The sequence below is a fragment of the Delphinus delphis genome, chromosome 11 (assembly GCF_949987515.2).
Source record: "Delphinus delphis chromosome 11, mDelDel1.2, whole genome shotgun sequence".
In the NCBI taxonomy this organism is placed as follows: domain Eukaryota; kingdom Metazoa; phylum Chordata; class Mammalia; order Artiodactyla; family Delphinidae; genus Delphinus; species Delphinus delphis.
Window position 1 is genome coordinate 51,334,025 of NC_082693.1, and position 22,434 is coordinate 51,356,458.

A 22,434-nucleotide genomic window follows, 5' to 3' on the forward strand; every position below is an offset into this window, starting at 1 on the left:
CTCTCCCTTTCCAGTTGCTCAGAACGTACCCTTCTCCAGCTTCCTGCAGAGTTTAACACTTTTGCTTCAGTGTTAACACATAGAGTAGAATAAAGAAGGACAGATTTAGCCTAGACAGCTCAAATAGTACTTTTCAAACACTGACTGTATGTTCAGTACTATGCTTGGCTCCAAGCATACAAACCTGAATACACGTGATCCCTTGTCATGAGAAACTCATAGTAGAGCAGTCTAGTGGCAGAGCATCCACAATCTACAGTAATACTTTCATAGAGATACTTGAAGAGCTAGTTTTCCATTTAATAATTTTAATAGAAACAAATTTGTAAGCAGCCAAAAAATGGTCCTCTCATGGCCTTTCTTCATAGATATTAAAACCTGTTTTTAGAATTGCATGCTTTAATATTTTTTAGAATTACTCTTATAGAGGGCAAATGAAATACTCATTGTTTAGTATTGTTTGACCAACTTATTTTAAGTAGATTGACAAAAGCATTTTTGGTAGTATATTGAACTAAATATGGCTTTATTTTAAATTGTTCAAATTTTACATTAATTAAAATTAGTGTTATTAAAAAGTATCTTTTTAGTCTAAGCATGTTCTGATTCTTAACATTTTATTTAATCTTTAAGCTATATTCCTCTTCCTAGTCCCCTACTGAGTACTTCTGATCTTCTGTTTTTCAAAATTTTTTCTTTCTCAGCATGAAAACCCTATTGCTTTATAGAAAAATGATGTCTGAAAATGCATTACCAAATCCCTTTAGATGATAGAAGAATACATTTTTGCCTTGTTTTTTGTTGTACCTTTTAATTTAAACTGGTCTCACACATGAACTTTCTTAGAATCAGGCAGTTCCTGGTTCCTATGGGACTTCCTGTTTTCTCAAATAAAAGTAGAAAAGCACCTCAGAAAGGAAACCTGGTCAGTGTGAACTACTTTGTAGACTCAGTTAGTCCTAGTTGTGACCTGGCTTATAGAGATCCAGGTATCTGAAAGCTTTGAATATTTTTGCATGCAATTTTAAAATAGAGGAAAAGGAGGAGATTCTAAATAATAACCAGAGAGATGCTACATAATCAGCCATGAACTTGTTTGTATCTTTTGGGGGAGGGTGGATGTATGGAGGTTGGATGGAAAGTGGTAAATCCTTTCTTTATAATATTTATTAGAAGTAAGAAGTTGTTTAATACTGAGACTTTATTCTTAGCCACTTTGATGTGTATATTTGTTTCATGCCACTTTTCCAGATGTTAGCAAGGACTAGGAAGTTTTGTTTTTTAATCATTGGAAGTAAGAATTCTAAATGAATTATTCAGTTTTAAAGCATCTTGTAGATTTCCTCAAGTAGTAACTGCCTTTAGTCTATATTTTGAAGAGAAACCAAGTTAAGGTGAAGAAATGATAGTCATTAATAGTAACGATAATAGGTAACATATATTAAGTGTTTGACACTATGCCAAGCATTTTATATAGTTTATCTCATTTAATCCTCACAACTGTATAAGGTAGGTATCATCATTACATCCTTCCATTACAGAAGAGGAAACTACAACTTAGAGTGGCTAAATAGATGGTAGTTCAAGGCCACGTTGCTAGAAAGTAGTGGAGCTAGGACTTGAACCAAGTCACTCTAAGTATTATAGAGCAAACCACAAAATCATAGAATGGTAAATATAGTAAGTCTGAAAAATTAGTTCCCCAACCTTTATTATCATCAGTTTGTTTATATATTGTTTGCATGTTTACATTCAGTTTTAGCATAGTACACGTTGGCATTTCCGAGGGCTTGTTTAGGGGGATTCTAATTCTCATTCTTAAATCATGCTAATAGTTCTCTCTTTTTCTTTCCTTGATAGTAAAAAACCCCTTTGATGAAACATTTGGAAACATAAAAGTAAGTAAAAAATCTTAATACTGATACTTTGTCTTACGTTTTATATGGTAAAGGTAGTAGGATGACTATCACCTAAAAAGTAGTAATTTTAAAGGGAATAAGTTTTCTTATTTTTGAGTATTCCTTGACCACAGTATAATTAAATCTGACACCGATTTCCACCTAAGAGCTGACCTGTTTATCACTTTGAGGTAAAAGCCACTGCCAAGTAAAATGGCAGTGGCATGTCTTCTGGGGATCTGGTCTTACCCTTAAAAGTATGCCTCTTTTCTTAATTGTTGGGTACCCTAGCAGTTTTTGTCTTTTTTGCCCTCCTTTTGTTCTCTTTCGATTTTTTGCTCATTGGCATGCCTTTTCAACTGTCAGGAAGGCAAAGGATTTAGAGTCTTATGCAACTTATTTATGATTCCTTTTATTTTTAAAGGATTTATAATGTTAATTTTAACCTAAGTTTTACTCACATGAAAATATTTTTCACTTACCATTCATCATTATAGGCACTCCAAAGATTATATTTGAGTTTATATTATAATATACAATTAGTTGTTAATTTTTTTTTATTAAAGGAACTGACAGTAATACAGACCTGTACAGAAAACATTATTTGTTGTACTAAATGATATGTAATAATGTGTAATCAGATCCATAGAATGTTACTTTAGATTGTTAGTAATGATTATTTTCTGTAGTATTCTATTGTTGTGATATTGTTTTTTTAAAAAAGTTGACTTTATCATATTTAGTATAACATTGCTGCTGGCATCATAATTTAAATTTGCACAATATACTCACTGAACATTGAAAAGACAAGACTTTATTTTCTTCTGTATAATTTTCCCCTTGGGGGAACCTGAAGTTCCTAATCTCTAAATAATAATAATAATTGTAATGAAGATAATGGCAATTAACTTACATTAAGTGTTTATTCTGTGCCAGGCACTATGCTAAGTGTTTAAAATCCATTAATATCATTTAATCAGGGACTTGATACAAAAATTGAAAATATCCTTGAGAAAATTGGCTGAGATACAAGAGGGAAATATTTAAAGGTGATAATATGTGAGAAAATTTGGTAGAGTCACCCTACAGTTTGGTTTTTCCCCCAAGCATGAGAACTTTGCTTCAGAGAATGATTTGTGTTAGTAAAAGAAAATCTGGAGCTTATCAAAACACGCAATTAGAAGGTAGCTATTTCAAATTAAAAAATTATTTTTGTTTAATGGAAGGTTACTTGAAAGCTTACTTTAAATATGGATTTATTTGTAGATCTTTAACTTGTTTTCAGGGTGATCAGTAGACACATTTCAAGCTGAATATTAGGAGGCAATCTGAAAAGCAGACAGAATGGAAGAAGTTTGTAATGAAACTATAAGCCAATATAAGTTTCTGTAAGAAAGTAACTTTAACATTTGATTTACACGCTTTTCGGATTTACTTCTAGTTTAGCATATTGGTGCTAAAGATTATTGAACCTTTCTATTTCTCAAAATTGATTTGTTCCCCTTAATAAAATGTTCCATAAAAACTATTTAGGTCGTAATTTAGTTGATCATTTGGATGGCACTTGACACCCTTGTAATATATAGATGGTCATTTTGAATGAGTTGCTGTTGGAAAAATAATTATTGAAAAAATTATAGCTGAGCTTTTTGGGCGTTTAAATGCATTGTATGCGAATGGAATAGCATGTATGTTATCCAGTATGAGATCCAGTTACATATGATTAGGTTTTGTTATTTCTTCTACTTGTCTAGTCCAGTGTTTTTTTTTGTTGTTGTTTTTAACGTATTTATATATTTGTTTTTTGGCTGCATTGGGTCTTCGTTGCTGCACACAGGCTTTCTCTAGTTGTGGTGAGCAGGGGCTACTCTTTGTTGCTGTGTGGCAGCTTCTCTTGTTGTGGAGCATGGGTTCTAGTCGCATGGGCTTCAGTAGTTGCAGCATGTGGCTCAGTAGCAGCACACAATCCCTAGAGCGCGTGGGCTCAGTAGTTGTGGCGTGTGGGCTCAGTAGTTGTGGCTCATGGGCTCTAGAGCATAGGCTCAGTAATTGTGGTGCACGGGCTTAGTTGCTCCATGTCATGTCAGATCTTCCCGGACCAGAGATCGAACCCATGTCCCCTGCATTGGCAGGGAGATTCTTAACCACTGCACCACCAGGGAGGTCCTAGTCCAGGGTTAATATATGTGAATCAATAGATGAAGTTTATTCCCAGGCCTCTGATGTTCATTAAAGATGTAATCACAGAGGACAGTGTCAAATTTTTGGATTTAGTTTTGGTTTTGAAAGGGGTGTGGGGATAGGCATGATCAGGACATGCAAAACGAAAAGGGAATCGGTCTCTTTTCCAGTTAAGGAAGGAAACAAACTTCAAAACTCTCAACCACTTTAGTCCTGAAGCTTAATCAGATTTACCTTGGTTTTATATGTCAAGTCCACAACCTACAGTATCATTGGAACTCCTCATCTTGTTATGTTGAACGTATTTATTAAAAAACGATTTTGTGGTTTAATCTATCACAGATGCATAGCTTTCAGAATCTTGAATTTCAGCTACAGTTACTTTTTGATGTCTAATTTTTGCAGTTTGGATTTTTAAGCTTATGTGATAAGGACTGGCTTGATTCTGAATCAGGTTGAGATAGAATTGAGGGGGTAAAAAGCAAATGGGTTGGAAGGCAAGTAGTCAGCTGAAGGAATGTCACTTATCTCTAGCAACCATCTCACATAAAGCCAGGGACTCTGGTGGTAGGATTATGGAGCCTTTGATGAGTTTTTCTCTTCCTAGTACCACTCATTAAAGCTGCATTGATCCATAGTGTGCCATCCATAGTGTGCAGACTTGTCTCTTCTGTCCTTGAACATATAGCGTGAAAACAAATGGATGAGATTACGTATCATTGGGCATATGAATTTTACTTTCCCAGCTTTTTTACTATCCTGTCTGAATTTGTTCCTGGTCATGTTCATACAGTAATCCTATTTTGTTAGAAACTTAAGGAGAAAGGAAATAATAAAGACGTAGCCCCCTCATAAATCATGAGTTTATGTCAAATAGTGTGATAAGCTATTCTTACCCCCTCTCCTAGCCTACCCTCCCCCGTTGCTTGTATCAGTTTCTCTTAATTGTGATTGCTCTTAAATTGAGGTCTCATTGCTTTAGACTACTTGTCAGGGTGCTTAGACATTGCAGTAGTCTGCGCTCTGGTTTCCTTTCATATGGTCAGAATAATATTCCTGATGCACAGTTCTGTTTTACTTTTCTTGTCCTAAATGTTCAGAATGAAGTCAAACGCTTTGTCTTGGTATCTAGAGCTGTCTAGCCATTGATTCCAAACCGCTTTTCTAGTAGTTTGCTGAGTCAAAGTAGGCTCTGGTTATGTAAGAAATATAACCAAAGGTTTTATTCCTTCAGGCCCATGCTGTTCCTTCTGCCTGGAATGCTGGTCAATTCTATTCTTTCTGTGAAGCCCGATTCAGATATTCCCTCTTCCATAAATGGATCTTCCCTCCCCTCCATCTTCTGTATTTACATTGTACCTTGTTTGCAACTATAATATAACGTTTAGTCTGTTTTTTGCCCTTGAGAACAGGAACCATCTTGTTCCCTGGGTTTCTTGCTTTGTTGAGAACAGTTCTTAACTCGTAGTAGATGCTCATTAAATGTTTGTTTCACTTTAATGGTTCATAAATTTATACAGGGCCACTTTGGGACCTAGGAGGGGTTGAGGGTTAATTTAATTGAAGTGTCACTACTCATTCCCTTATTATGTGGTTGAGGCAGGTTAAAACAAAACATGAAGAAAACAGTCTCATAAGAATACACATGAGCGTGCATTGTATAGAGGGGGATTGGGAGCATTGTTTTGGTGGCTGGGGGAGTTTGTTGTATATAAGACATTTTCTAGCACTAACCTTAGTGCCAGTTTCCCAATCATCCTCAAGAAGGTAAAATATTTAGAGTGATAGTTTAGATTCTTAGATTAAGGTTTCTTTAAAATATGGTAGCCGTTGGTTAAATATGAATTTGTCTTTCAGATTATGTAGCTTCTATGGTTTTTAAGTTCATTCACTGTTTTTCTTTTCGAATAAAAATTATTAATTGGTGCATTTTTCTCCCCGGAATCGGATATTTTATAATAATTTCTTTTAAATTTAGGAAAGTGAGAAAAATCATATGATGAACACTTTATACAAGCTTCATGATCGATTGGCACAGCTTGCAGGTAATTGTTTTAACATTCATAGTCTCTAAAACTGTTTTGAAAATTAATTTGCATATATAGCATGCAGTATCAGTAGAAATGGTTTTTCCCAAGTTCAGTGTTGTTATATTACATTGTGGGGTGTTTTCTCTTTAGAAGTTTTTAGTCCTTATATGGAGTGGGTTTTTATCTGTATAGATATGTTTAATCAAGGCCTTCTTCCTGCCTGCCATATGTATACAATGAAATATAGATATATACTCTATGGTAAAAGTCATCACATTTTTTTATTGCATTGATAATAAAATTCTGAAAGCTTATATATTAGTTAAATTGGGTAAGCAGTGGATTAACTAAAATCCTCAAATATAAAAGTGCAGATTTTCCTTTGGTGATTGTATAGGTGTCATTTCCTTGGATAAAGTAAATATATTACAGAATTTTTTTCTCCTGAAACATCGCATTTTCCTCATATTCTGGTCTTAGTAAGACTTTGAGAGTTCTCAGGTATGCAACATACCTGCAATTAGAATAATATAGGTGAATTGGCATGAAGTTTAGCATTTATAAAAGCTGTAGTAGCACCTTATCTGTTTATTACCTTTTAACTTTTTTCAGTTATTTCACATATAATCTGAAAGAAGAGACTTTGGATTCTCTTCATATAAACAGTTACAAGAAAAGAAAAATGTAGTATTCCAAACTTTTGTTTGTAGCAGATCTTTTTGTAGAAACTAGATCATTGGTAGAAACCTAGTAGGTGAATGTGGAACTTCTCTGGTCGAATGGAAGCATTGAGAATCCTTACAGTTCCCCATCCTCTCACCAATCTTTGTTTTTTTTCGGGGTCCTTAATTCTGGTCAGTTTTTTTTTGGCTAATAATTGTGTGTATATCACTAAAAGTCTTCTTTGCATTGACTGACAGACTGTTATATACATATGCTGCAAACTGATGACATTTATTTGGTATGCTGTAGCACCCAGAAATGAAGTATATAATCTACATGGAATTCCTCATGTTGCTGCTACAAGCTTCTAGAGCTGTCTCTATAGCAGTGTTTTATGAAGTGTGTTAGATTGGCATAGTCTGGGGTGCTTTTAAAGATATAGATTCCTTCCTCTACAGCAGGGGTCTGCAAACTTTTTTCTGTGAAGGAGCCAGAGAGTAGATTTTTTAGGCTTTGTGGGATAGACTGTCTCTGTCACAACTACTCATTTCTGCTGTTAGAGCCTGAAAGCAGCCATAGATAATACATGAATGAGCGTGGCTGTGTTGCAATAAAACTTCATTTATAAAAACCGGTGGTAGGCCAGATTTGGTCTGTGGGTTTGCCAACCTCTGCTGCAGATCTGTGGAATTGGAATCTCTGAGGATGGATTATAAAGTTTGAAGACTTACATGTTCATCTAATAGGTATTTCTACCTGTTTTACAACCATGACCATTAAAATCTGGCTACTTGAACAAAATGATAAATAGGAGCATGGTTGCTTTTATGATAGAAAAATTTGCCAAGGATTTTACTTTAATTATTGTACTTTTATGTTAAATTTTTTTTTTAAAAAGTACTTGAAAGAAACAAGTGGGAGAAACTTAAAATTGAAGTTCATTGTAAGGATAATTGATCTCTAATAACCACAGATAGCCTGAAAAAGAAAAAAAAAAGGCTTTGGATTCTTTTATAAATAGTTACAAGAAAAGGACAATGTAGTTTTCCAAACTTTTGTATGTAGTACACGTATTTGTAGAAACCAGATTATACGTAGAAGCTTCTAATTTCCCTATTGATTTGTGTTATAATCATTTTTTAAGTTATGCATACTCCTTGCTAAAGATAGGCTTAGTAATACTCCGAAAATGCACATTTTAATTCAAACTTGAACTCTTGAATTATTAGCTTTAGTTAATAGATGTATGAGTTAGCACAATGAATTTTCCCCCTTGAAAAATAATACATCTATAGAGGGCTTTCTTTGTGCCAAGATCTATGGATAGGCATCAGCATGACATGGTTCCTACCCCAGGCTAACAATTTCATTGGGAATGTAAGAGGAATGTATGTTTCTATCTAGACTGAAATACATTTAAAGGTTGTGGTTGATATAAAAATATTTGTTTATATTGCCTATTGAAATTTATTTCTAGAAAATATAAATGAGTGTTTATCTTCTTTCTTTACTGATTATAATAATATAATCCAAAATTGTGTAATTTGTAAAACTAGTTTGATTAATCATATTTGTTTTCTTCTGTTTAACATAGTACTGATTCAAAATTAATAATATGCTAATCTTTCCAGGAGATCATGAATGTGGCAGTTCTAGTCAGAGAACACTTTCTGTCCAAGAGGCAGCTGCATATTTGAAAGTAAGCAGTGAAATTAGAATTTTAATAGCTCTATTCTTAAAGTTCACAACTTATATCTACAGTACCATGCATTTGATTACTTTAATTGTACTGTTACAAACTTGGGCCTGCTGTTTGGTGTAATGTGAGCAGATAGAGAAAGCAAAATTACTCAACATTTTTTGTTTTAGTTTGTTTTAGAACATTCTCTGTGAGAGAATGCACATTAGTTTGGAAAGGGTGCAGACACCATTGGTGAGAGAGAAATTGAGATAAGTAAGTAGCATATAAGAAAGCAAGTGAGCATCTAACCATTGTCATTTATTTCAATTCTTCTGCCCCGGGATAATTTTATTTCAGGGTTCTAAGAGAATTTGCAGATGTATTTTCTATACCACTGTAAGTAATCTAGGAAATCCTAGATAAAAGGATAGGTACTAGAAGGTTAAGATGGACAGGTGTCACTCTGATTTCCAAAAAGGGGATAGTGGATTTTGAAAACCCTACTGGGGAGCTTGATGTTAATCCAGTTCCATAAAGATAATTCCATAAAGATGTGAGTACTTGCAGATGGAAATGCTGATCCCTAGAAGTTGGCATCCATTCATCGTGAACAAGTCATGTCATACAAACTTCATTTCCCCCCTTTTTGTGGTAAAAAAACACGTAACATGATATCTGCCCTAAAGTGTACAGTATTATTAACTATATATGCATCATTGTGCAGCAGATCTCTCAAACTTTTTCATCTTGCATTACTGAATCTCTGTACCCATTGCACAGCAACTCCCCCTTTCCTCCTCCTCCCAGCCCCTGACCACCACCATGTCACTTTCTGCTTCTGTGAGTTTGACTACAGTAGATACCTCGTAAAAATGGAATCATGCAGTATTTGTCCTTCTGTGACTGGTTAATATCTCTTAGCACAGTGCCCTCAAGTTTCACCCATGTTGTACTATATGACAGGATTTCCTTTTTTAAGGCTGAATAATATTCCACTGTATATACCCCACATTTTATTTATCCATTGATAGGCTGGTGAATATTTAGGTCTTTCCACTTCTTGGCTATTGTGAATAATACTGCAGTGAACATAGGAGTGCAAATATCTCTTAGATCCTGTTTTCAATTCTTTTGATAAATACCCAGAAGTGAGATTGCTGGAACATATAATAGTTCTAGTTTTAGTAATTTGATGAACTTCCATACTGGTCTCCATAATGGCCACACCATTCTACATTCCCACCAACATTTACAAGGGTTCCCTTTTCTCCATATCCTTGAAAACTCTTATTTTGTTTTCTTTTGGTTCTGGTTTGTTTTTTAATAATGGCCATGCTAACAGGTGTAAGGTGATATCTCACAGTGGTTTTGATTTGCATTTCTTTGATGATTAGTGATGTCAAGTATCTTTTCGTATACATATTGGACATTTTTATGTTTTCTTTGGAGAAATGTTTATTCAGGTCTCTTAACCCATTTTTTAAATCAGGTTATCTGATTTTTTGTTATTGACTTGTAGGAGTTCCTTATTTACTTTTGGATGTTAACCCTTATCAGATATTTGGTTTGCAAATATTTTCTCCCATTTCACATATCCTCTTTTTACTCTGTTGATTGTTTCCTTTGCTATGCAGAAGCTTTTTAGTTTGATGTAGTCTCACTTGTCTCTTTTTGCTTATGTTGCCTGTGCTTTTGGTGTCATATCCAGAAAATCATTGCCAGGTCATATTTAAAAAATCATTGCTAAGGGCTTCCCTGGTGGTGCAGTGGTTGAGAGTCTGCCTGCCGATGCAGGGGACACAGGTTCGTGCACTGGTCTGGGAAGATCCCACATGCCGCGGAGCGGCTGGGCCCGTGAGCCATGGCCGCTGAGCCTGCGTGTTCGGAGCCTGTGCTCTGCAACAGGAGAGGCCACAACAGAGAGAGGCCCGCGTAACGCAAAAAAAAAAAAAAAAAAAATTATTGCTAAGACCAATATCATGAAGCTTTTCCCCTGTATTTTCTTCTAAGAGTTGTTTTTTTAATATCATTCCTTATTTTTTGTTAATTAATTTATTTTTGCTGTGTTGGGTCTTCATTTCTGTGCGAGGGCTTTCTCTAGTTGTGGCAAGCGTGGGCCTCTCACTATCACGGCCTCTCTTGTTGCGGAGCACAGGCTCCAGACGCGCAGGCTCAGTAGTTGTGGCTCATGGGCCTAGTTGCTCCACGGCATGTGGGATCCTCCCAGACCAGGGCTCGAACCCGTGTCCCCTGCATTAGCAGGCAGATTCTCAACCACTGCACCACCAGGGAAGCCCCATCTTCTAAGAGTTTTATAGTTTCATGTCCTGTTTAAGTCTTCAATCCATTTTGAGTTGATTTTTGTGTAGTGTAAGATAAAGCTTCAGTTTCATTCATTTGCATGTGGAAATCCAGTTTTCTCAACACCATTTGTTGAAGAAACTATCCTTTTCCCGTTGTGTATTCTTAGCACACTTGTTGAAGATCAGTTGACCATATATGAGACCTTCTCTGTTTTCTTCTATTGTTCTATGTGTCTCTCTTTACATCAGTACCGTACTGTTTTGATTACTGTACCTTTGTGATATGTTTTGAAGTCAGGAAGTATGGGGCCTCTAGCTTTGTTCTTCTTGCTTAAAATTGTTTTGGCTATTCAGGATCCTTTGTGGTTCCATATGAATTTTAGAATTGATCTTTCTCTTTCTCAAAAAAGTGCTACTGAGATTTTGATGGGAATTGCATTGAATCTGTAGATTGCTTTGGGTAGTATGGACATTTTAACAATATTAAGTCTTCCAATCATGAACACAGGATGCCTTTTCATTTATTTGTGTCTTGAATTTCTTTAAGCAGTGCTTGTAGTTTTCAGTGTATAAGTCTGTCACATTCTTGGTAATGTTTATTCCTAAGTATTTTGTTCTTTTGATGCTATTATAAATGACATTTTCTTAATTTTCTTTTCTGATTTTTCATTTTTGTGTATAGAAATGCAACTTCTTTTTTATATTAATTTTTTTATCCTGCAACTTTGCTGAATTGCTTAAATTGTAATGGTTTTTTTTTGTGGAGTCTGTAGAGTCTTCTATGTATAAGATCGTGTTTCTGCAAACAGATAATTTTACTTCCTCCTTTCCAATTTGTATGCATTTTCTTTTCTCACCTAATTGCTGTAGCTAGGATTTCTAGTACTATATTGAATAGAAATGGTAACAATGGACATCTTTGCCTTATTCCTAGTCTCCAAGGAAAAACTTGGAGTTTTTCACAGTTAAGTATATACTAGACATTGGCTTTTCATATGTGGCTTTTATTATTTTGAGGTAATTTGCTTCTGTTCCTGATCTGTCAAGTGTTTTTAATAATTTAAGGTGTTGAATTTTGTCAAATGCTTTTTCTGTATTTATTGAAATGATCATGTGAGTTTTAATTTTTTGTTCTTTTAATGTGGTGTGTATCACATTGATTGGCTTTTGTATGTTGGACCATCCTTGCATTCTTGGAATAAATCCCACTTGATCATGGTGTCTGATCCTTTTAATGTGTTGTTAAAACTGTTGAACTCAGTTTGCTAATATTTTGTTGAGGATTTGCATCTGTATTCATCAGGGATATTGGTCTGTATTTCCTTTCTTGTAGTGTTTTCGTTCAGCTTTCGTGTCAGAGTAATGCTGGCCTCATAAAATGGTGTGGAAGTGTTCCCTCCTCTTAAAATTTTTTGGAAGAATTTGAGAAGCATAAGTGTTAATTCTTTTTTAAATGTTTAGTAGCATCCTCCAGTGAAACCACTGAATCCTAGACTTTTCTTTGTTGGGAGGTTTTTGATTACTGATTCAGTTTCTGTACTAGTTATAGGTCTGTTCAGATTTTCTATTTCTTCATTATTTAGTCTTGATAGGTTATATGTTTCTAGGAATTTATCCTTTTTTTTCTAGGTTATCCAGTTTGTTGATGAGTAATTGTCCATGGTAGTCTGTTGCGATCCTTTGTATTTCTCTGACATCAATTTTAATACCTCCTCTTTCATTTCTGATTATGTTTGAGGCTTCTCTCTCTTTTTATTAACTAAGGGTTTGTCAATTTTGCTGATTTTTTTCTAAAAAACCACCTCTTTGTTTTGTTGATTTTTTAAAATTTTATTTCTGCCCTAATCCTTATCATTTCCTTCTGTTAACTTTGGGTTTAATTCTTCTTTTTCTAGTTCTTTGAGGTGTAAAGATGGGTGGTTTATTTGAGAGTCTCTTCTTTTTTAATGTAGGCATTTACCACTATGAAATTCCCTCTTAGAACTGCCCTTGCTGTATCCCATAAGAAGCTGTTGGACTTCTTGAATCTGAACGTCCATTTCTTTCCCCAGATTTGGGAGTTTTGGGTCATTATTTCTTCAAATAAGCTTTCTGCTCCTTTCACGCCTCTCCTTCTGGGACTTCCATAATGCATGTATTGATCTAACTGATAATGTTCAGTAAGTCCCTTAAGCCTTTCTTCATTCTTCTTCATTCTCTTTTCTTTTTGTTCCTCTGGATAATTTCAAATGACTTATCTTTGAGTTCCTTGATTCTTTGTTCTGCTTGATTTAAGACTGCTTTTGAACCCATCTTTTGAATTTTTCAATTCAGGTATTGTATTCTTCAGCTTCAAAATTCCTGTTTGGTTCTTTTTAGTGTTTTCTCTTTATTGATATTCTCATTTTATTTATGCATTGTTTTCCTGAGCTTGTTGAACATCTTTATGAGTTATTTTTAGATTTTTATCAGGTAATTCATATAGCTCAGTTTCTTTAGGGTCAGTTCCTGGAGATTTATTTTGTTCTCTTAGTTGGGCCATGTTTTCCTTGTTTCCTTTGTGTGCCTTGTTACCTTGTGTTGGGATCTACCATTTGAAAACACAGCCACATCTGCTAGCCTTTACAGACTGCCTTCATGCAGGGGAAGACCTTTACCACTGAGCTCAGATAGAGATTCTGGGGTCCCCTCAAACCTTTTTTGTGGATGCATCTTTTCTGGACCTGTGGGTGTTATTCCCAACTAGAGAGATTTTGCAGGTTTCTTTTTATAGGAGCTTGTAATCTCTTGCTCCCTCTGGTGTCTGTTTGCTATACTGCGGGTTCTCTGGAACCGCAGGAAGCTGTCCAGCTCTTTTTTATTTTCAGCAACCCCCAGGCATCTAGACTATGTCAGATCTCAGTGCTCTGAAACAAGTGATACAGAAACCAGTCCCTTGGGCAGCTCCCTGAGAAACTGAAACATTGGACACATGTTCCAACTCTTTCCCTCCTTGGGGAGAAACCAGGAGTTAGGGGTTTTCTGCCACTTTTCTGCACTGAGCTGCAGGGAGGGGCAGTGGCAAGTGAGTATGTATTAGTTCATTGCCTTTGTTCTTGGCAACCCCCAACCTGGTGCCCTTACCTATTAGTGCTAAGATTCAAGCAAGACAGAAGCCAGTCCCTCTGGCGGCCCCTGAAAAGTCTGAACATTGGGCATATGTTCCAGTCTTCTCTTTCCCTCCTCAAGGATAATCCAGGAGTTGGGAATTTTCTCCAGATCACATTATGGTATGCCAGGGGAAGGAGCTCCGGTGGAGTGAGTGTTATGAATTTTCCTACCTTCATGCAGCTAGTTTTGCACATGCTTGGGGTGTAGGAGGCTCTTAACCGGTTTCTAGATTTCTTACAAAGGGGTATTATTGAATTTGTGTCTCTGTGGGGGAAGGAGGGTCTGGAGCTTCCTATTCTGTCATCTTCCTTTTTTTTTTTTTTTAAATTTAGAATGTAGTATAGTTCTAAGGCTTTCAGCGAGGTTTTAGTGACAATCTGCCATGATATGCTCGTCAAAAAAGAGAAATATGGACTCAGTTCTTAACTTAATCCATAACTTATATGTAGATACTTAAAAGATGTTGAGACAGTATAATATGATGGAGATTTGATGTTGATTCCAATTCTAGCACTGGCACATAGAAACCGTGTGTCTTGGTAAAGTCCCTTTACGTTTCTGTACCTGTATCTCACTGTGAAAGTGGGACTGTTCTTAATAATGCCTGTCAGAGTTGTTGGGAGACTTGTGAGAATACAAAGTACCTAGGTCAGTGCCTGATGATTATAATAACTTCCAATAAATTTTACTTCTTTTTTTGTGTGTTTCCTAACTAATTAAACCCGTGTCACTCTGAAGAGAGTTTTCTAATAACATGCTGCAGGATTTGTCTCTCAACCTTGTTCTTCATTTTCAGTTTTGACCTAGATGAGAACATTGATGACAGGCAAATTCGTGGATAGCGTAATAGTTAATAGATTGGATACCTAAAGGATTAGGATCCAAAAAGGTCTAAATAAGAAGGGCTTACAATTATGGGACTTTGTCTTAAGGAATGGAAAAATTGCTAGATATATTATGGGGGTGGGGGCAAAGAAGGGATTGGATTGAGTAGGCTAAAGGGTACATAGAATCAAATATTCCAGGAAAAGGGCATAGCATGTGGGAATCCAAAGCCAGCAAGCCATTCGTTATGATTTTAACATGTTTTTACTTCTGGCAGTGGGAAAAACTGATCCCAACCAGTGATTCCCTCCTGCTTTCTCTTCTTTTTTTTCCCAGTTGAATCTCTCAGAGAGGTAATGGCACAGATATCTGTTATCATTGGTCATAAATTCCTGGAGCAGGATTAATTTACATTTCAGACAAACCTCAAGACTCTTAAAATCTACTGAATTGTATTTGAAGGAAGGACTAAAGGGTTGGATGGGATAAGGCTTGGGAACAGGATAGGGCTTGATCAGTAGTTAAGCTGGAGCTGAAGAAGAGTCGGGTTGGTGTGGAAGGATGATTAACTGCCTCTCTTTCCCGTCCCCAGCCATTTGATTGGATAAGGTAAAAAGAAGGACACAGAACCAGGGTTGGGACAAGTTGGAGTCTAAGCCAGGCAGCAGTAGGGTACAAGACATTAGTTTGATTGAAGACTGGCAGCAAAGGAGTTAATGGATACACCCATGCATGAGTTAGTTGGGAACTGCCTGTATTGAGTTTAAAAAAAAAAAGTGATGCTAAAGAATTCTGGTCTTAAAAGATTTTAATATCTTTTCTCTGGGACTATTTTATGTTTCAGATTGGGTTTTGCCCTTTTTTTTTTAATTCAGTAGAATTTCTAATGTATATTTTTACAAGAGATTTTGGATTAATTTCTTAATTAGTTAAGTGAAGTTACTTTATGTAGGTAATATCCTTCTTATACATTTAGGGTGGGTGTGTGTGTGTGTGTGTGTGTGTGTGTGTGTGTGTGTGTGTGTGTGTGTGTGTGTGTGTGTGTGTTAACCTTTTCTTTTTGGAGTCCCATTTTTAGCTTTTCAAATGCTGTGAAATCTGGTATGGCTTGTTACCACCAAAGATGCAGTTTGGACTGCTACTAAAAGGAAAAAAAGCATTAAACAGGGTTTTTTCCAAAAAAATAAAGTTTTAAGGTTTAGATAAAAGCTTTTAGGTGCTGTTTTTAATAATGCTTATTTTTTCAGTATAACATTAACCCGTGCTTATGATTTAACTCATACAGAAAATAAAAGGAAAATTGCATTTCAAATTCACCACCTAAGGTTAGCCACTCATTTTGGTCCATGTTTCTCTAGTCTTATATTTTTTCCCCAAAATTAGTATCACTATAAATATTATAAATGTCATATTGTAAATATTTACATATTTTTTCCTTTAAGTTGTTAGTGTTTTCCCATGTCATTGTTCAGGTTTTTAAAAATTATTTCTTTTTATCACTAGATAATATTTCTTTACATGATTGTATTGTACTGGTTTGTGGTTTTATGAAAGTACCTTAATTTTTGCATTATAGTACTTGATTTTGTGATCATTTCCTTAGGAAATAGTCCTGGAAATGAAATTACTTGTTCAAAGAACTTTTGTTAATGCTTTTGATATATGTTGCCAAATTACTTTCTAATTTTTAATGATAATTTTAGCACAATCTATCCAAAATTGATAGTTTATTTTACCCAAGTTCTAGAATAAGTATGGAAGAACCCCACTACGAAGCTGGTTATCAAATAATGATGACCATATATATATTGTAGGCTTTCTGCTTGTGGAGAGGGATCTATTGTACCTTTTATGTATTTGTACTATGGTTTCACCTGCAACACAATTAAGCTTTTGCATTCAGGAGTAAATGAGCCAGGGAATATGTAGCACTCCTACGGTATAAGCTCATTTTTTCCCCAACTTCTAGTGCATTTTAAGCACAGTATTAGTAAATGTTTGATGGAGTAAAATGAGTGAATAAGCCTCAGTAAAAATGTTTAAAATTTTTCTTCAATTTGATTCTTTACATTCTATTTTTATTTTATTGCTCCCACTTTCTCCTTCAAAGGAAATTTAAATAAATGTGACAATTAATTTAAATAACTTAAACACTTTTTCTTACTTCTCCAGTGTTTTTCTTGAACTTTTTATTCATCATTTTTGAGATTGAAAGCTTGTTTGTTTTGATTTGTAAAGTTAAGAGGTCCCTCTGGTGGAACATTTAGGAAATACATGGCACTATATTTTCATGAAAAGACATAGATTGCTTTTAAGTTAAATGGTGGGAGCTTTGTATGATAACTTAACAATAGAATGATGTAATGGATGGTGGTTCATTTCCTAGGTCACTTTCAAAACCTGTTTAATTTTTAACCCAATATGTTTAAGGTTTGTGAAGAATATAATAGGAAAGAAGATAGCTGCAAATGTGCCAAATTATGGGCTGGATAGATTTTTTATGAACTAGCTTGGAATGCTAATCACTGTTAATAAAATTGTGTCTTTGTGGAAAAATAAGTATTCTAAGAAATGGAGTGAGGGATACATTTCATAATAATTATAATATTTCAAGTATAATTTATCTTAGTACTTTCTGTATGTTACCTTTGATTTCACAATGATCCGGAAAGGTAGGTGGTATCAGACCCACTTTATTAAGAAACTAAAGCTCAGAGAGGTTTAATAACTAGGTCTTCCAGCTAGTAAGTGATGGAACTGTGAATAGAATCAAAGTATTTGCTGTTTTCACTGTATTGTTCTACCTCTTAGATGGAAGGCCTGGGTTTATAGCCCCTACCCTCATCTATTAAGTGGTCAAGGGACTGACCCTGAATAGGGTTTAGAATCTGAAGAATTGATCAAAGTATATTCATCTGCATAAATCACTTATTTTCTCTTATTTCCGCTTAAGGTTATACACATAGCTATTCAGTAGTGGAGTCATGATCTGATTCCAGGCCTCTTTGATTCTAAGGACCATGTTCTTTCCGTTATTCTTGGAGGTGAAAGATCAAGTTTCCACTGAATCATCAAGAATTAAATCATACTCACTATTGATTTCTGTGTGTCGTATTTTACTTAAAGGTAACATCTAATGTATGGCATATATCATCTCACAATTAAGCAGAATATTCACTAACTAGAAAGCCACGTAGCTATTATTACCATGTAAATTATCCATTTGTGAACTATATCCAATAGATTTTTAATCTTTGCTTGACTTCTCCCTATACCAGTATCATTTTCCCTCCTTACAAATGTTTTGTTACTTTATTTAATGAACGGAATCTTTTACATGAAACAGTATTATTTTTGTACTTTGTAATCCAAGTTCGAAGCATCTGATACAGGTTTTTAAATACACATTTTTGGCTAGTTATTTTGAAAATAAGTAAATTTGTAATTGGGAATCATGGGTGTGTGTGTATGTGTACACATATAGTATATTAAAATAGATTTGTTAAAGATTTGGGAAAACATGCTTTGAATTTAGAAAGATTTCTATGAAGCAATCAGCAGTGTGTTAGCAGAACTATTGCCTATAAGTAACTAGTAATAAGCAATTATGTTAATAGTAGGCCTGATTTTAAAATTAAAAACTTAGTTTCCTCCTGAGTTTTGTCATCAGTTATTAGAAAATGGGCGTTTTATGATACAGGAATGCCTTACCTCGAGGGCTGGCAAACTGCAGCCTGTGAGCCATTTTTTGGTATGGCCTGCTAGCTGTGTTTTTACAACATTTTTAAAGGTTGCTTAAAAAAAAAAGTGACAGAGACCAGAAGTGTATACTGCTGCAAAGCTTAAAATATTTACTCTCTGGCCCTTTACAAAAACGTTGGCCTACCCCTGCCTTACAGCTTTCCAGGTAGCTCCAAAAAGTGAACAGTAAAACACTTCAGACTCTTATAATCAGGTAGATGCTGTGTATGCTACAGTGTTAGCATGAGCTATTAATTAGCATAAGCCAGAAAAAAATTCAACTTCTATGTCTATAAAAATTCCATTTTATGATACTGTAGAACTCTAAGTACTATGTAGAATACTTGTGGAAGTAATAACTTATTTAAGAACTCAACACCCTTTTAATCTTTAATGAAGTTTTAAATAAATTATCATTTGTTTTTTGAAAATCTGTATTCATAAAGGAACATTCCATGGTTCTATTGTATTCCAGGTAGTCATTGGATATCCAGGGGTATTAACATAGGAAAGGAAAACAGAAAATGGGAAAAATAACAACGGATGCCTTTTTCTGTCCTTAGTATTTTATAACCAGAAGTGTTAAGCTCTTTGTTCTCCACATAACTTATTAGAGTAGGTGTCCTTGTTAATTTGAACCATTATGTACATTTTTAAGGATAATTAATGAAGGTAGTAATTTTGTTTATAAAGTTTTTAGCTTCCTAAAATTTTTACATTTAAATTATATAACTAGTAAACTTGGAAATTCCTTTGTTTTTACATTCTTTGACATACGTTTATAGTCTAGCCTTCTAAGTTCTGTGTAATAATACAAACATGTCATAATATTCTGCATACTGTATTAATACAAACTGAAGAGCATATATGTAAATACAGGTTAAATACAATGTATGTATTTCATTGATTTTTTAAAAAATATCCACATCTTTCAAGGGTGCTATCATGTCTTTGTCTTTGAAGGATGAAGTCTTTGAAAGAAACTAAATGAGTACAAAATCATTTTTAAAAACCAATACATTACAAAGAGGAATCAACGCAAGGTCTTCAGCTCCCATATTAATAACCCATATTAATATCGCTTTATGGATTTTCAAAATCCTGTATAACTTGTGCTTTATCTAATCCTGATCCATGCAGTGTAACCAGAAGTATGTTCTGTTGGTGTTCCTTTATCAAAGCTTGAATCTGCTCTAATTTTAGAGTATGTGAATGTGCATTCTGTTTGATTTTTAGTTATATACAAAGTGATTTCTAATTTTATAACAATTAAAACAGTAATTGCCTGAAATTGTTTTGTATAATCGCATAACATCTTAGGGCAATATTAAACAAAATTCACTTTTTCTTCGTTATTTTCTAGTTCTTACTCAAATGAGTATATATCTTTTATAGTTATAAATAAGTTGAATGTTGTATTTTACTTTTTAAAGCATATAGCTATTTAGCTGTCATCATGATCATTTCTAAATTCATAATATCCCACTGAAGTGATCTCACATATAAACCATTTCTCAATAATTAAATACTTACATTGGCTACAATTTTTTGATATTTATAAGTATTGCCAAAATTATCACACTTAAAAAAATAACAGATAGCCTGTAGTTATCTTCAGCATCTGAAAATCCTGGTAGTAGTTACACATAAGTAATGATGCCTAGCAGTATTAGTTCTGCTTCATAAAATTCTTTACTATACTTTCAAATTTGATATATTAAAATAACTGCCAGTTTCATATTAGGAAGGAAACTGATCAAATGAGAACCTTGTAATTTCCAAAGCTGTTAAAGAATATGTTGTTAAAATTCAATAGCTATTCCTTGTAAACATTTTTAAGGGATTTTAAAAAGTGATTTCTTATTTCTACTTTTAGAAATTCATTTTTTGCACTTCCAAAAGTACATAAAGACATAATTTTTGAATAGAATGCAAGCTCCATGAGCACAGGGAATTTCAGCTTTTTGTCTAGTGCTACATCTCTAGGTCCTAGAATAGTACCTGGCACATAGTGAGCCCTCAATAAATATTTTGAATGAAGCAATTTTCAAGGATGTTTATTTACAGTATTATTTGGTATACTGAAATTGGAAACACTTCATGTTCATTAATAAGGGGGTGATTAGTGTAAAATAACCACACAATGGAATATTGCTGGAAAAAATTGAGGTTGTTCCATGTGTACTGACATTGACATTCATGCCACCTCATTCTGTGAATAAAGCAAGTAGAAAAACTATGTGTAATATAATACCACTTTTGTTTTTAATATTTTGATTTAGAAAATTCATAATCCATTTATGCTCAGCAATTCTTAAACTTTTTGCACTCCTAAAATTACTGATGATTCTAAATGACATCTGTTTGTGGGCTAGATATGTATTTATTTATATTTAGATATACATTTGCCATGTTAAAGTTAAGACAACATTTAAAAATTTACTTATTCATTTAAAATAAGAATAATGAATTTATTATGTTAACATAAATACTGTATTTTTATGAAAATAACTATTTTCCAAAATAAAAACATTTAGTGAGAAGTGGCATTGTTTTATATTTTTGCAAATCTCTTTAATGTCTATCTTAATTAAAAATAACCAACTTCTCATATCTGCTTCTTCATTTAATCCATTGTGATGCTGTTTTGGTTGAAGTACCTCAAGAAAATCTAGCCTCACACAGATACGTAGTCAAAACAGGGAAAAGTATTTTAATTCTCTATTCCGATAATTGTAGATATTCTTCAATACCAAAACTCTACAAGTAGTAGTTTCTTAAAGATTAGCGGCAATGTAGAATTTAAAGCTATGTCAGCGAACTTTTCGTACTCATACTTTTCATACTAAAGCCCTTTGGTCTGTTTTGCACTTAGAATAGATCTTTTACCCATGCAAGATTTTATAGCTGATGATTGTTCATTTGGAAAATATTGGTTCACTGGTTATGCAGATCTTCCAAATGTTGACACATTTTATTATGCCATGCTCAAAAGTCACATTTGTTAATATCACAGCATAGTCTTATTGCAAAGGTTTTCAAGTATTGTGAAGTTGTTAGGCTCATAGTAATGGATGAGCATTTTTTGAAATTCTACTTTTCACTTGAAAACTTGAATTTTGTCATTGATAACACAATCAGTTGTTTTTCTGGAGTTGATGGGCTTAACTTCATTCACTTGTTGAGAAAACAGCTGTTAAACATCCAAGTCTGAATAATTGTCATTTGTTCATCTGCAGATAGTGTTCCATTAAAAAGGGGGGGGGACTAATTTACTCTTAATCACAATGATACTTGAAAAGAAAATTACTATTTTTTTAAATCTGTAAATAAAAAAATGAAAAGAAAACATAGCAAAATGTTCAGTGGTTATCTTAGGGTGGTGGGGAAATGGTGACTTTTTTCTTCTTTCTCCTTTCATTTTTCTGTAATGAATAATATATTTTTATTATGTTATATAGTTTAAAGTGTTATATAAAGTATGTTATTTATAGGACAACTTACACATAACAAGTGGATATGAATTATAAAGAATAGTTAGTTATTTTCTCTATTTTTCTTATTAGGATTTAGGTCCTGAATATGAAGATACATTTAACATCTCATTGCAGTGGATTTTGGAAAATGGAAAAGATGTTGGAATAAGGTAAAGGATTTGGTTTCCACTTTGTCCATTTTGTAGTCTAAGAAGTGATTTTGACTCTAAACTCTCCCTTAATTATTTTTAAATAGGTGTGTTGGTTATGGCCCTGAGGAAGAATTGACAGATATAGTTGATGTACAGTTTTTGCAATCCACAAGACCACAGATGTCCTTCTGGTGTCGTTTTCGACGTGCTTTTATTACTGTCACCCACAGGTTATTGTTGTTATGCTTAGGTAAGTTGTGAGGATGAGAAAGCAGATACAGTGTAATCTAGAATTTTTGTGTCTGTATTTCACCAAATGCCAGGATTGAGAATATACTTCTGTGATAGTTGTCAT

At 34.1% G+C, this 22,434-nt stretch overlaps 1 protein-coding gene across 9 annotated transcripts in view; it reads left to right on the forward strand.

Moving 5' to 3' along the window:
• LEMD3 (LEM domain containing 3) overlaps nucleotides 1-22,434 on the forward strand; it is an 84,256-nt gene that overhangs the window by 29,841 nt on the left and 31,981 nt on the right. For all 9 annotated transcript variants that reach the window (XR_009521222.1, XR_009521221.1, XR_009521220.1 and 6 more), the window contains exons 2-6: nucleotides 1,861-1,898; nucleotides 6,058-6,124; nucleotides 8,404-8,471; nucleotides 22,018-22,097; nucleotides 22,184-22,329. Coding sequence is in view for 6 of the 9 variants with exons in the window: in XM_060025163.1 (XP_059881146.1) it covers nucleotides 1,861-1,898; nucleotides 6,058-6,124; nucleotides 8,404-8,471; nucleotides 22,018-22,097; nucleotides 22,184-22,329 (399 nt within the window). In the remaining 3 variants the exon portion in view is untranslated. The remainder of the gene's footprint in view (nucleotides 1-1,860; nucleotides 1,899-6,057; nucleotides 6,125-8,403; nucleotides 8,472-22,017; nucleotides 22,098-22,183; nucleotides 22,330-22,434) is intronic.